This window comes from Symphodus melops (assembly GCF_947650265.1).
Source record: "Symphodus melops genome assembly, chromosome: 5".
NCBI classification, from domain to species: Eukaryota; Metazoa; Chordata; class Actinopteri; order Labriformes; family Labridae; genus Symphodus; species Symphodus melops.
In genome coordinates this window covers 4637604-4652909 of record NC_136695.1, presented here as the reverse complement: position 1 = coordinate 4652909, position 15306 = coordinate 4637604, and the positions used below count along the sequence as shown (strand labels likewise).

The 15306-nt window shown below is 43.1% G+C and overlaps 1 protein-coding gene across 1 annotated transcript in view; it reads left to right on the top strand.

The window, feature by feature from the left end:
* The first annotated feature begins 1223 nt into the window (after positions 1 to 1223).
* The window catches only part of znrf2b (zinc and ring finger 2b), a 33621-nt gene continuing 19538 nt past the window's right edge, over positions 1224 to 15306 (top strand). The window contains exon 1 of the mRNA XM_079343848.1: positions 1224 to 2198. Coding sequence (XP_079199974.1) covers positions 1781 to 2198 — 418 coding nt within the window. The 5' untranslated portion in view covers positions 1224 to 1780. The remainder of the gene's footprint in view (positions 2199 to 15306) is intronic.

The following is a 15306-nucleotide window of genomic DNA, read 5'->3' as shown; positions in this document are numbered from 1 at the left end:
AATGTTGAAAACAGTACAATGCAGAACAGATACATGTGGTAATTATATAATCAATTAAAGCAAACACTCATGGTTATGGAAATTCAATGACTGTCATGTTGGTGGTTATTCCGTTAACTCTCCCCTTTTCTACTCTACTCGGTTAATCTGATGACACAGCGTTGCAGGAACTGTAACACTGTGCTCATAAAGAATGTTCTGATGTGTGTTTTCATTTATAGTTTGACCCATGTAACATTGAGAAGGGCTCTATGAACTATGAACTATAGGCTACTGCAGTCAGTCAGCAGGGGGAGCTGTAAATCTTTTGGCTTTACTGACAGTCAGCTGTTGCTCTGTCCATCTTAACAGTCTGGTTACAACTTGGGTACTTCAAACAGAAATGCGTCTGTGCCTTTGTATCTCCTTTGAACTTTTTGGCAACATCACTGCTGTCATCTTTCAATTTTTCATTTATCTTCCCTTCATGTTGCTCCATCTGCCCGTCTCTGTAAATCTGCATTATAGGTGTTATTCTGGACTGCATTCACTCATTAAATCCATCACTAAATCTGCTTTCTATACAAATTATAAATATTTCCAGACTTCGGCCACCACTCAGATTCTGTAGTAGAACAAATAATACATTTTAACATCGCTTCCCATCTGGGTCATAGCATTGGACTCTTGTCACCCCTCATTTATCTTCAATGACTCCTGGTCAAAACCCTGCCCGACCCTAACACCCAGTACCTTTCAGACCTCCTCCTCTCCCAAAAACTAAAACTTGCAGACTTTCAGGGACAGAGCTTTCAGTTTGGAATCTGGAGCTGTCTCCAAAAAGAGATCTGCAATGCTTGACCCTACGACATTAAAAAAACAAACCTTTTCTCATCAACTTATTCTGTTTTGTCTTGTGTATAAGCTTACTTGTTTTGCCCTCATGTAATGTGTCCTGAGGTCCTTTGAAAAACGCTATACAAATTCAAGCTATTATTATTATGAATAAAATCAATGATTATTAATTAATTCATGCATATTGATATCAAACATGGCCTACTGTTGGTATATCTGATTATGACCTTAGAAACACCTCTCAGTAACGGTAAAAACAATCAATCTTTAAATGAAATTACAATTGGACTTTCTGGAAGACATTTAGGATAGTTTTAACTCATGCCGGAGCGTTGACGTTTTACTTTATTTTGAAACTTCTGAGCGGAAGCTACGGTGAGTTCAAAGAACTTGTCAGCTAGCCTGTGCGGTCTCCTCGCTGCCACTGATTAAACGCTTTTTTTTTTGCAGGGCTTTCTCCTCCATCACTTCCTTCTGTTGAGCAATGTGCTGTGAGGCAGGGAGGCGTGAGGAGCCGGGCTCTTCACTCCTTCACGCTGCTCAGGGGCCATGGCGGAGCGGAGCCTGAGGAGGACCCACAGACCGGAGGACCCAGAGACCGGAGGACAGCGGGGTGCACGGCGGATCCGATGAGGAGGGACGTTACGTTAACCTGCAACACGAGCAACAACTATCACTGACTGAATACAATGGTGACGCCTTCTAAACTTTTACGCACGTCGTCGGCTCTTGTCACGGATGGCATGTTCAACTTTTCATTGACTGACATTTCCGTCATGTCGATGGGACCGTAGCGACGCAGAATTAGTTCTGCTTTTCTTCTCCCCCCCCCCCAGTCGTCTGTCCTGTGAAGCGTCTGCCTCAGGCGTAAATCTGGCGCACTGTCCCGCAGTGGCTCATAGAGCGCCTCTTTAATATTTTAAAGCCCAATCAGTCGGGGGTTAACATGGGGGCAAAGCAGAGCAGCCCGACAGCTAACCCGGCTGCTAACGGACGGACCAGAGCCTACTCCGGCTCTGACCTGCCCTCCAGCACGGCCAGCAGCAATGGCAATAATGTCAGCAGGACGAGCGCCGGGGGTGTGAGGTACCATGCGTACAGTGCGTCCGGAGCCTCCGGGGCCAGCACCAGCCAGCACCCTGGAGCAAGAGCCAGGTCTTCTGGGGGCTCTGGAGGAGGCTCCGGGACCAGACCTCAGTCTGGCATTAACATTCCGAACAGCATCGGAGCCTACAGCTCCCCGGAGTCCGGCGGCAGCAGCCCGGAGGATGTGGGGGACAGGGAGCAGTCAGGCGGAGCGCACGAAGGTCCCCGGCTCATGATCGGATCGTTACCAGCACACCTCTCGCCTCATCTGTTTGGAGGTAAGGAGAGGAGGAGACTCCCTGAACTGTAGTGACACTGACACGTGTTTGTTTATAGCAGGGCTTGGCGGGTCGTCCAGGATCACATGGGGGGGGGGGGGGGGGTTCAGGGGGGGCAATGTTACCAAAATGTTATGCAGAAAATGAGAACACGAAGTCCTCCAGTTTGTGCTTTTTTGGCAAGATATGATAAACTGGCTCACAATTGACAACTGATTTATCAATTTACACTAAAACAAAGTCACTGCTAAACTACTGACAGATTAATTTTTTTCGAAATCGAAAAAAAACCAACTTTGATAAAATGGTGAAATATTTGTTTTCAAGAATATCTTTTTTTGTGGAGGTTCAGGCAGGTGGCTGCGTTTGTCTTTACTACCAATTATTAAATAGATTATACTGAGGTTTTGGGTTCCTTGAACACATCACTTTAGGCTTGGAGACATTGTATTTTGTATTTTTAGAAATATGTGTAACTTGTTTTGTTTTAAAAAATGCACCACCCTTTGCACAATGATTCAAAACAAGTCTCTAATTTTATTTTTTTTTAAAAACAGGAAATGAAAATTATGTTGACAAACCTTAGACACCTCCCCAGCATTGACAAGCATGACTTGTATCTATTTTAGGGAGGAACACATTTCAGGCAAAGCAATGTGAACAGAGAAGTTTTCGCAAGTTAGTTAGCTAACACGATGTACTAACCTTGTCATGCTGCGGTGAATGTATTTTATATTTTCCACAAAACACACTAAAAGATAGTACACCACTCACATTAACAGTTTAAACACTATACCAATGACAAAAGTTACTTTTTAAGAGAAATTATATAATTTGCTATGGATTGTGGGATGGGTAGTTTCTTGACTCCAGGTGAAAATGACACTTAATCCTTTTTTACCATTTTGTTATGCCATATTGGCTTCAAATGAAATGTGTTATACTATAGTCACAAGTATTGAGGGAGCTGGCTGTCTTGGTTCCAGGTGTCAATCTCTTTATGGATTTTGTGAAAAATGAAGGATTGAGGATTTGAATGGGGAAACCAGGGCCATCGAAAAAGTGGGTGTTCACTGTTTTATTACAGATTCCCTCCTGGTGTTTGATATCGGTTCAGTACTAGCGTAGATCACTTGTGACAATGTGTCGATCCATCCCTTCCTTTACAATTCATTTTTACGCTGTTCTGTGTTCACGTCTAGTTTATTTACATACTACAACAATGTCACCAGTGCGCTGCTAGTCCTGTGAAATTTGTCAGGCTAGACACGAGTTTCACGCCACCAATGATGTCTGCATGTCTGCAGACTAGGAGTCTATATAGTCTATAGTGTATAGTCTATACACTATAGAGTCTTAGCACGCACCACTGTTCATGCCCCCCTCCCCTAAAAGACTGCGAGGTGGCATCGATGCTTAATCAACCACAGCTTCAATCTCTGCTTTTTACGTTCTGTTTCCATATGAACCATAAACACTCATACAGCTATATTTGTGATGAATCTGTGATTGGCCCATATCAGACCTGCCAGGCTGTGTTGATTTGACCTCCAGAGACTGAAGGAGATGCTTCCTGAGGAGTGATGGGCTCCTGCTGCTTTCAATAGAATTCAGGTGCGATGACGATGTGTTAGTTGGACCGAACACTGAAGATAAACAGTGTGAAGCTGCCCATGCATGTTGTCTCGTTAGTTTCATTGACTCGTTGTCTGGTCCCTGAGCATTCCCTGTAATTCAGTTTCTAAGATTTATCGATTTATCGATCACTCAATAATCAGCCGCTCTGATGTCATTACAATCTCGACAACAGCATCCACAGGTGAGTCATAGCTCTCCAGGATCTCATGCTGGGGTTATTAAATTAGAACGGGGGGAGGATGCCCGTCATTTCTGGATAGAACTGCAGATGTCCTTTGTTTCATGTCAAACCAATCAAGTTGTAGAAAGTTTTTACCCACAGAGGAGAAAGAAAAAGCTCCCTGAATCCCAACAAAGCACGGGAAGAAGACAATAGGCTCGCTTGAGATGAATTTCTTGTCGCCTGGAGAGCGCTTGAGAGCAGGTGGCTTCAGCTGGAGAAGAGACAAAAAGCTGCAGACAGTTTGGACTATTTCCTACTGAATAAAGAATAAACGGGAAGTTCTAATAATATTTATCAGATCACGATAAAAGGAGATGGTTGGTTTTGAACCAAGCTGTCGGCCTTTTAATGCTCTGACACATCAAGATCGTTGGCTGTCGGTCCTCGTTGGACTGACGGTGAGCAATCAGTGCCCTAGATTTGTGTGTCCAGATCCGTCGCTACCCGTCTGCCCTGTCGGTCAGCGTTGGCACAGTTGGGGAGAGGAAACACTCTGATTGGCTGTTCAGCTCAGCGAATCAGTGCACAAAAACAAAAAAACGGACGTAATGAAAGCAAGTAAACAACTTTAACTAGTGGTGAGTGACAGCAGTGTGAAAATGGTTTCCTCGTATCGTAACGAAGGTTTATATATCCGCATTCTACTCCGTCCTCCTTTAGATTGATGATACCGCCACCTGCTGGACTGAAGAGTTATTTCCTCACACATGCGCAGGACATGCATGTTGGTCGGCTGCCTGCTGTAGTCTGTGTGATGTGTTCTATTCTAACTTCATGGCCAAGACAAATGGTGTTGTGAGGAGTCACAAGTAGTTGTTTTGGGCCTTTACACAGAACATTATTAAAGAAACAAATATCTGCAATTATTAATGTGTCCGGTATACTGTTAATAGGTTTATACCGTGTTATTTAGTGTCCAGTTTTCTTATTACCTTTAACCCATCTATCCTAAAATACAGACATAAAACAATTAATTATTTTCAAAAGACCCTGAAAGAACATTTATGTTTGGAGAAAAAAAGGCAAAACACAAAGCACATTTCCATGTTATTAATGATTAGACTGTCATTGATCATTGATTGATTGTTCTTAAAATGTCTTGTCTTTCCATTTAAAGTTTCTGCTTTTGTTGGATCCCATGAGATGATAGTGATGATGGCCATTTCATTGAAAATAACTATTGTAATATGTCAGGAGTCTGCAACTCCTAGCTTTATTCTTGCTATTGAACTCAAGCTGGGAAAAACCTGATATGACTTCTCATCTACCTGTGTGTTTATTGGCAAGATATTTTTTCTCCCAGGATTCTACAATACTGTCGTCGACCTTACCTCGCCGCCAAAACCTTAATTATCTTGTGTGTTAGTTGGCTGTTTCACCTAAAAGAGTAACACATGCTTTTAAATGTCAGTGATGGTTATTAAAGTTGAAAAGTAACTAAATACCCAACGGGTAATCACAAATAGTAGGGGTGTTACAAACGTTCTGTTTTTTATACAAACGTCAGATAGTATCTGAGCTATGGCTTAGTGTAGAAGTCAAACAGCAGGAATTTAATGCTAACATACACATAGATATTTATTTATGCTAACTTTACTTATATAAAGGGCGGGGCGTGTTTTGTTAACTTTGTGTAAAGTCTTGGTTTTCCCTTTTAATTTCACAACTTTTGTGTGTCATGCAAAACAGTCAGAGCTGAAAAAAGTGCTGCATACGAATGTATCTGCAGTGTTTAGACTGAGATGACTAAACTGATAATAATCACAACATATCGTGAGATATTGGGAGCGCTCGTCCACAAAACGTGTTGTTTCTAAACAAAGAGGATGATTCAATTATGACCCTCCCACTCTCCCTACAGTGCCATTTGTCTTAGTTTATGACTTTTTCAGGCTTACATTAAACAGCTTAGCTTCACATTAGTGTTGATGCAGGCGAGTGTGTTTTATAAAACAAACACACATGAATGCACTGTGCACACACATGGGGCGGATTGTGTACAGAGGTTGTTAATGTGAGGATGAGTCAGCAGGCAGGCGCCTAATAATTAACTCAACTTGTCAAGTGTCCTTCCTATACAATGGTGCATGGAGAAATCAATGGAAGTGACACAGACTCGCACACAAACATACGTACATGTGTCGGCAGTCTGTGTCAGCAGGTGGCGAGGTGTCTCAGTCAAAGGTGTTGAATCTTTTTTTAAAGACTCCCCCAGATTTAACAGCATCAGCAGTTGGATGACGGTGAGCACCTTCACATTGAAGAAGTGTCAACATTAACCCCACAAATAACGGAATTGGCAGTTCATTTCTCGCTGAACGCTTACTGAGCATGAATGGCTGTGAGAAATCAAGATTTAAGGGCAATCAAAAACAAATCGATCCTTCATTCAGGCTGATGAATGGTACAACAATGCCTTGATTTCCCTGTCTGTGTGAGCTTTTGTGTCTGCGTGCGAGGAAAGAAGATAAGGCTGCACAATAAATCAAAACGTTATCGCAACCACAATATGGCCAAGTGGATTATCCAAAGCAGACATGGGAACATCGTAACGAAGTTACTGCAGAGTGACCTTAAAATCTTGTTCTCCAGATGGAAGAAAACTTTGTTTTCGTTACTAATCAGGACTGAACTAAAGCTAGGGGTTGTAGGTCTTGGTTTCAAAAGTGAAGCAGATGAAGGAGTAAGGTTGCCATGGTACCAGGATATTACACTTGAAAACTGTGCTCCTATAAAATCTAGTGGTATCCAACCCTGTTTTGATGCCACAACAATAGATAGATAGATAGATAGATAGATAGATAGATCCCATGGACTTTATTGATCGCAAGGGTAATTCAAGATAATAATGATCAGTCGGAAGCCCCCAATGTTGGATCATGTCCTGTTTCTGTAAACTTGCAAGCAAACTCTTCTCTAGATTGCACATCGGTTTTTAGATCGTGTCCTCTCCTACAATCCCTTTCTGTAAACGTTCAAGTGTTTCACAAATAGTTTTATTCTCCTTTTGAGGACGGATCTGACACAGCTTGCATTTTTACTTTTTCATAACTGCATTTCAATGGATTTTTAGCAAAGTCAGGACCTGTTAGCTCCACGTGAATCAACAGAATATTGGTTTCTTTTTCAGCTTCATTCTGCTTTACAGCAGTATGAAGCTGAAAAAGAAACCAACACTGTCTTCTGTTAGTTAGAAAATACATAGGGATGGGTGAGTATTATGTGTGAACTAGGTCCCCTCTCAAGTTGCTAAATTGGACTGTAAACAATGCAGCACATGGAATGAGAAGTGGGGTCGGCAGTAGCTCAGTCCGTAAGGACTTGGGTTGGGAGCCGGAGGGTCAGGTGCTGGAGGTCTGAGCACTGCTGAACCCCCTCGCTCTGGTGCGCTCCCTGCTTAGTAGCATGTAGCCTTGACATCTCTCCACCAATGCAGGTCCACAGGTCCTGTTTGTGCATGTGTGTGATTCAGGCCTGTGTGTGTGAATAACAGAGTGTTAACATTCAGAGATTAATGGAAGTATTTCAATTTGAAAATGATGAAAAAGTCATTAATGGTGAACTGCGGGATACATCCAAATAACTGAGTAGTTGGTGTCCACTCTGTGCGTATATCCTCTTCATACAGTAACATCGATTCTCTTTACATTAGGTCTTCTGACTTCAGTGGCCTAACAAAGTAATGACAAGATTGATCACAGCTTTAAAAAAATGAGCTAATGGGACCAACAGGCTTTTATTTTGAAGAGGCTTTGATCAATCTTCTTTCATGTTTGTATGAGTGGACCACTAATAAGGTAGTGGCTAATGAAGATCCAAATAAATAAAAAAATACATGATCATTTGGAGATAACAACATGCTGCACGATCACAATAGAATGTGTCTACCTAATTAATACGTACTGGCTCATATCTATACTAACTGTACCGGATGACATATAGGACGCAGGCGCAACAAGAAATAATGTCTCTGCCAAGAAACATTTTACCTCAATGCGCAGAAAGCTGAGAGAGAGAGAGAGAGAGAGAGAGAGAGAGAGAGAGAGAGAGAGAGAGAGAGAGGCTGTGTCTAGTCCAAGATTTTAAGTATCATTGTAAGTAATCAGGTTTTGCCTGTCTTAGATAGGAGACAGCTGAAGAGAGATGGGTAACATTGGGAGGACAGAGTGGGGGGGGGGGTGACAGGCAGCAGAGAGGGCAAGGTCAGACTCACGATCGCTGTGAAGAAGACTACAGCCTCAGTACATGGGGGCGCGTGTCTCAACTGTTAGACTAACCAGCAGCCTGAAAATGGATTTATAATGAAGCAGCAATATCAGGGCGTCTTAAACAACTTCTCAGATGTCTGAAACAGAGGAGATAAGCAAAGATGGAACTGTTATCTGGTCTAATAAAACAAACACACTGATCTATAAAACATCTCATGTCAGCTCATATCATTTTAGGATAATATATTGATCATCAGTATAGATGTGGCCAAATCAAACTTTATGAAATGTGTTCACAAGCTACTCTCTTTTATCGTTGAAATGTTACATTCAACCATTGATGGACATGCTCTCCTGTTGTCAGTGAGCTGAATGCATATCCTTTCCTTTGAGTCTGTGATAACAGCTCAGCAGTCTGACTTTGCTAAATGGATGCAGTTCTAAATCGAAGAAAACTTCTTATTTCACAGAGGTGTTCATTGTGAGCGGGGCCAAAATAGATAAATTGGATTTAAGGACTTTAGTTGGTGCATCCTGTTTACCTGCAAAAAGTAATTATAGCTGGGTCAAAAGTTTAATACATCAGTCTTTACAAGTTAAACAGAGCAGTGGATTCTCCAAAGCCTCAGTGATTTTCTCCACAGTAATATGAGTCTGTAACAATCACAACAGCAGCTGTGATTGTCCTCAGTAATATGCCTTTAAATGGGATGTTTTCCATCCCATACAGCAGAGACGGCAGGGAATGTATTCTGAGATGTAGATCCTTTAGCATGACAAGCTAGCATTGTCCACAATAGCTATATCAGAAATGTATTGCTATAGCTTCTCCACTATAGTAGTAGTAGTTTCCTCCGGCTCAATAAAGTCTCAGATATGCTCCTAAAAACATCTAAGATAATTTTTTCTGGTGAATTCTCCGGAGAATATCCTGCTGTTTAAATGTTTAAGTACTCGTAATTGACGTTCAAAAGTACTTTTTCCACATTGACACGTATGGAAAACTTGTAGCAAAACAGCTTCAAAACTCTCCGTATCCGCCCCTGCCATTCAGCTGAAATGACCTGAGCCTATCTTGCTCACTGCAGATCTGTCCATTCTGCAGCATGTAGGGTGCAGTACAGGACCACTTGGGCAGCCGTTGGCACACTGCTGCAGATCCGTAATTCAACGTGTAGCTGACATGATTGACAGCTGGGCATGATGTGAGGGTGCATCAAGGGGCTTCAAAGCTGCCTCAGCTCTGAGACAGGATTTCCAGCATGGCGGCTGCTGCCGATGAGCCTCTGGAGCCCCCTGTAGGAACAGATGGGTGACGTCACTCTGAATACGTTCATTAATAATTACAGTCTGGTTTGAATCTGTCCACAGCCTTTTGCTTCACGTCATCCATCCCCTGCTCTCTCCTCTCAACGTTTCCGTTCTCTCTTCAGCAGTCCTATGGCATCAATAGTATAACTTTAAAGAAGAGAGAAGCTCAGTTTGAAGCCTCGTGTCATACCTCCACATACCTAAAGCCTCCCTCTTAGGACTGAATATCTGAGAGCTTCCAAACAGACACGTGCATATTATTACACCAAGGCCGGACTGCAGACAGCATATGAGGCATTTGTCCCTGTTTGACCTGTGGCTAAACAATAGCAGCTGTCTGCTCGCGTAGAATACTGAGAGAGCCACCTCAGACAAGGTCGGCTGCTTTGCTACGACATCACTGAATATCAATCAACGGCAGGCATTAGGGCGGCCTCAGTCTGTTGTAAAGGGCTCAACTCCTGTAAGTGTCACTTTTGATTACAGTTGTATATGCTTTCAGGGATTCAATCAGACTGAGAAGAAAGGACTGTGTGGGAGACAGTAGAGCGGTTTAGTACCTTCAAACTTTTGTGTGTTTGAAGATTCCTTCTGAATGTCCTCAGCTGTCCTGAATACATTTTCTGATAGGTGGTATCAAGTGTGTACATTCAGAACGTGTGTAGCAGTTACATGACCTGTTGCTTGTTTCCTGTCTGCTCTGTTTTGTAAACCAACCAGCCGGCCAGCACTTATCAGGGCTGTTTAGTCACAGCGGGGGATAATTCAGTTCATCATGTTAACAGCTTATGCAGAACATTTTTCTCTTTTGGAGCCAGGGCCAAAAGGGGAACATTTAGTGCATGTAAACATTAACATACTGTAAGTCGATGAGTCTCATGAGGAAGGCTGAAATGTTGCATCAGCAGTGACTTCAGGGAAGTGGGAGGATTTCACAGTTCTCTTAAACTTGTTTAAAGCACTTCTACTGCATGTACTTTGTCTCCTGGGATTAAGTTGTGGCCATTATAGTTTCAAGTGTGCAAAATCTACTCCAAAACAGTGATGACCAAAACAACACAAAGACTGCAGGGAGAGGGTGGCCTGGGTCAAAATAGAAATGTAAAAATCTAGAGTAGCCTTGGTAGTATCTTTCGAAAACACCAAACAGCATATTATAAGTATTAGCAATTTTATGTACAGAGCACACTGTACACACACATACACAGACATAGCTGTTCATATGTACTGTACACACACATACACAGACATAGCTGTTCATATGCACTGTACACACACATACACAGACATAGCTGTTCATATGCACTGTACACACACATACACAGACATAGCTGTTCATATGTACTGTACACACACATACACAGACATAGCTGTTCATATGTACTGTACACACACATACACAGACATAGCTGTTCATATGCACTGTACACACACATACACAAACATAGCTGTTCATATGCACTGTACACACACATACACAGACATAGCTGTTCATATGCACTGTACACACACATACACAGACATAGCTGTTCATATGTACTGTACACACACATACACAGACATAGCTGTTCATATGCACTGTACACACACATACACAGACATAGCTGTTCATATGCACTGTACACACACATACACAGACATAGCTGCTCATATGCACTGTACACACACATACACAGACATAGCTGTTCATATGTACTGTACACACACATACACAGACATAGCTGTTCATATGTACTGTACACACACATACACAGACATAGCTGTTCATATGCACTGTACACACACATACACAGACATAGCTGTTCATATGTACTGTACACACACATACACAGACATAGCTGTTCATATGTACTGTACACACACATACACAGACATAGCTGTTCATATGTACTGTACACACACATACACAGACATAGCTGTTCATATGCACTGTACACACACATACACAGACATAGCTGTTCATATGCACTGTACACACACATACACAGACATAGCTGTTCATATGCACTGTACACACACATACACAGACATAGCTGCTCATATGCCTCGGGGAACAGATTGCAGGGCACGTCATCGCTCATATGTTTCTGTCTTTCATTGGTTTGTGCAGGAACAGAAGTTTCATAGTTTAAAGTATGGGACAGATCTGATCTAATATCGGTATGGGGGCAGATATTGATTGGGGCCGCTGTGGTTCAGTGGGTATAGTCGTCGCCTCTCAAACCGGAAGGTCGAGGGTTCGAGCCCCAGCTCCTGTGAGCAACACGTCCGATGTGTCCTTGGGCAAGACACCTTACCCTGAATTGCTCCGTCAGGCGGGTCGCTGCTCATGTGGTCGACCACTTGGTACGCTATCTGCCCCACGGGGATAAATAGAGTTTCAAAAATAAATAAATACATTTTAATTTTTTGAATTCCCCCTGGGGACAAATAATGTTTGCATTAATTAAATTGAATTACATATCAGATATCGGACTGATGGCGTCGATCCACGTCTGTGATCTCATCTTCCCGCTTTGAAGACTTTCAGACTGAACTATAAGGAGTGCCCACAAATCGTCTCCATGACGACGTTCAGAAGAGATGGAGCAGCTCCTTCTATATTCTGACACCTCAGTTTGAAATGTGAGAGTTGTTTCTGCTTCCTGTTTGTCAGTGAAAACAAACCCAATGCAGTGCTGGGTTTACTCACGCTTTGTGTCGCCTTTACGCATTACGCCAACAAAAACAACGCCATTAATTAGGATTTAACAAACGCCAGAATCAACATCAGTGTCGGTACATACTGTATGTATATAAAAAAGTGCGTCTCTAAAATTAAGACGAGAGCTTTGTGTTATTATCGAAGGCGTCCCCTTCATTACTCTTTTTAATTACGTGTATGTTGAGAGACAACGTGCACATTTCCCCAGCCAAGGAAACTGTCTGTTCATGGAGCTGAAGTATTTCACTTGGAACAACAGGCTGCATTTGCTCCATACGAAGGTCGAGGATTCAGTCCATCTGCTGCAGCCATGAGGCCGCTGAGGACACAGACTGGTATCATCATTCATTATGGTGTCTCACAGGTCAGGCTAATGTTTGAGGAGATCGTGCTGCTGTTTGTGGCCGAGTCGCTCCAGATTAGGTGAAATCTACCTTGATGAGATAAGCCAGCGGCTGCCTTACCCGCTCTCCTAATCTCTGCTCAGTCTCTTCACTTGAATGCTCGCCGTCTGCATCATCTGTGATGTCATCCACAGGCTCAGACAATGTTTCGAAGCTTCTCTTGGACAAAGTGGTGAAACTGAGACGAGCAGAATGGTAGCACGCGTGAAACCCGAAGAACGAGCTCAACGATGCTAACGTGCTCCGTGAAGCTGGGGGAAGATGTTGAGTGGTCGGACCTCAAACACATCCAAGTACACAAAGTCACTTGATCTATGTTCTATGTAAAAACATTGATTAGTGAGCTGTAAGCTGTTTATGTTGCTACTTGAAGAAGGGGCTGTTCAAATATTTTACACAGCAAAGTAAGAAAAAAAGTTTCTTTTCCACTGTGCTGTGTTACTTTTCCTGCTCCTCACATTGATATGGTGAGGAGCACCATTTCCCTTTACGTAGAGTGATGCCGTCGACCTCTGGGACTGTAAACGTCACTGTTCAGTCAAAACGCTGCGGCGAACAGATGAGAGAGCAGCAGTGGTCGGGTGAGATGGGAATAACGCAGAGCCACCGTGGCTCGTTCAATGAGGAGAGACGAGCGATCTGAAGAAAATGATTTATTACAACGATGATGTGATTTGACAGAAATGTTGGCGCTTGGACTCCATGGGGTGGATGATGCGTTTAGAGATAAAGTTCTGCTCGTCATTAGGAAAGATCCCCCCCCCCCCCCCCCCATGGAGTCCAGACCCTGGAGGTGGAGGACTGATGATTAGATGAGACCGAGTGGGAGAAGAATTGATGGAAGATGGCGGTGACGGGGAGATGGAGGGGCGCACGAACGCCAGCATGAAAGAACTAAGGAAGAGAAAGACTCATATTTAAAAGGAGAGCTGAACGATGATAGGCTGAAAACGAGGGAGGAACGCCGTGCCATTGGTTAGATGACGTCCGCTGACGGGACAGACGGTCCAAACTGACAGCTCCAGAATGACAGCGTGAGATAGGGTGAATGAGAAAGACCTGAATTGTGGATCACTTAAAGTCTTCCTTACAGCACTTACGCTAAGCTTCATTTAAAGGTGACGCCAACAGAAATAAGACGTCATTTCATTGTTGGTTCACAGCAGATGCTCAGGACCCTCCTCCGAATCCTTCCGGAAAAATCTCTGAGATTTTCAACCACTCTGATTGTTTTCATTGTGCAGTGTTGAACCCGGACAGAACAAAAGAGGCTGAGTGAAGAGAATGTGTTGAACTTTTTTCATCCTGGCGCACGACTTATGAAGCACTCCTCCTGAAGAAGTCGTTGGACACATGGACAGCTCTGCAGAAAACCTGCGCCAAGGATCAGACACGCAGTGCAAGAAGCAACGTTTGTGAAGTCCTTCAGGCGTCTCATCAAGACGCAGAGAACACAGGGGAGAGACAGTGATGTCACATGACCGCCGTGTTTTCTCTCTTTACCTGCAGAGCAACCGCAGCCAGGACAGGCACGTGGTCGAGCTAACACTGCTAATGTTAGCCGCACTCGGCACACTGTTAACCTGCAGATGATGTTCAATAACTGGTGTTAATCTTTGACAGTTTTCTGAGTGTGGTCTTACCTTTAGACTGTTTACTACTTAACTGAACGTCCTCAGTTATAAAGCTCCATGAGAGTCCTCGATACGCTCTCATCGTTTATCCTCCACACCACCTTACTTTTTAAATATCATAGAATCTGCAGCCTGCAACTGTCTCATTGTGTTCCAGCACAACCGCCCTGCTGATAAGAGCAGATCTAACACACACACACACACACACACACACACACGCTCGGTTTAAAATCCAAGAGTATTTTCATACTAACTTGGCTCTGTTGACTTTGTGTGTGTATTCAGTGCTTGTTGTGGCAACACACTGTGTCCTCGTGCACAGCATGGAGCGTCAGTCAGTAGGTACTTAAGGCCCTGCACTTAGTTTTGCCAGCCCACTGTTATTTATTTTTTTTAACCCCCCCTTGCTGTTTTCCTTAAGTGTTGTCCATCTGCTGAGATTCAGATGGCAGACGATGAACACGACGCCACCTGCTGGAGCCTTTACTTTCACTTTCAAAGAAACACGACATCATGTTCATGAATGTGTATGTGAACCAGAGTTTATCTGTCAGGCGTCAGAGAGTCATCATTCTTACAGTGTCAAGTATGTAGCAGGCCTTTCTAAATCCTCTAATACATCCTAACAGCTTAGTGATGATGATGATGATGTTTAGAACTCTGTCAGGGTTGTTGAAGAGCGCTCTGCCTCTGCTCACTTCCTGTCAGCAGCTGCGTGTCTGATCGGACTCAAAGATGACCATTTGCACTTTGTTGTTCCCTTTCCTTTTTTTAGATCCTTGCTGGTGTTGTACTCACTCACTGATGTTTGTCGTTTTTGAAAAACAGCATCTGCTAAATGAATCGTAGATTTAAAGCAACTTCATCTTTCAGCGTTGCCACTCTCTATTGTCTCCTCAGTTATTTTCCATTATCATTTGTTTTCTCTCACAAAATGTACGCTCGGGCATGAAATGAGTTCAGACATAGCCATGTTGCTAGGCAAC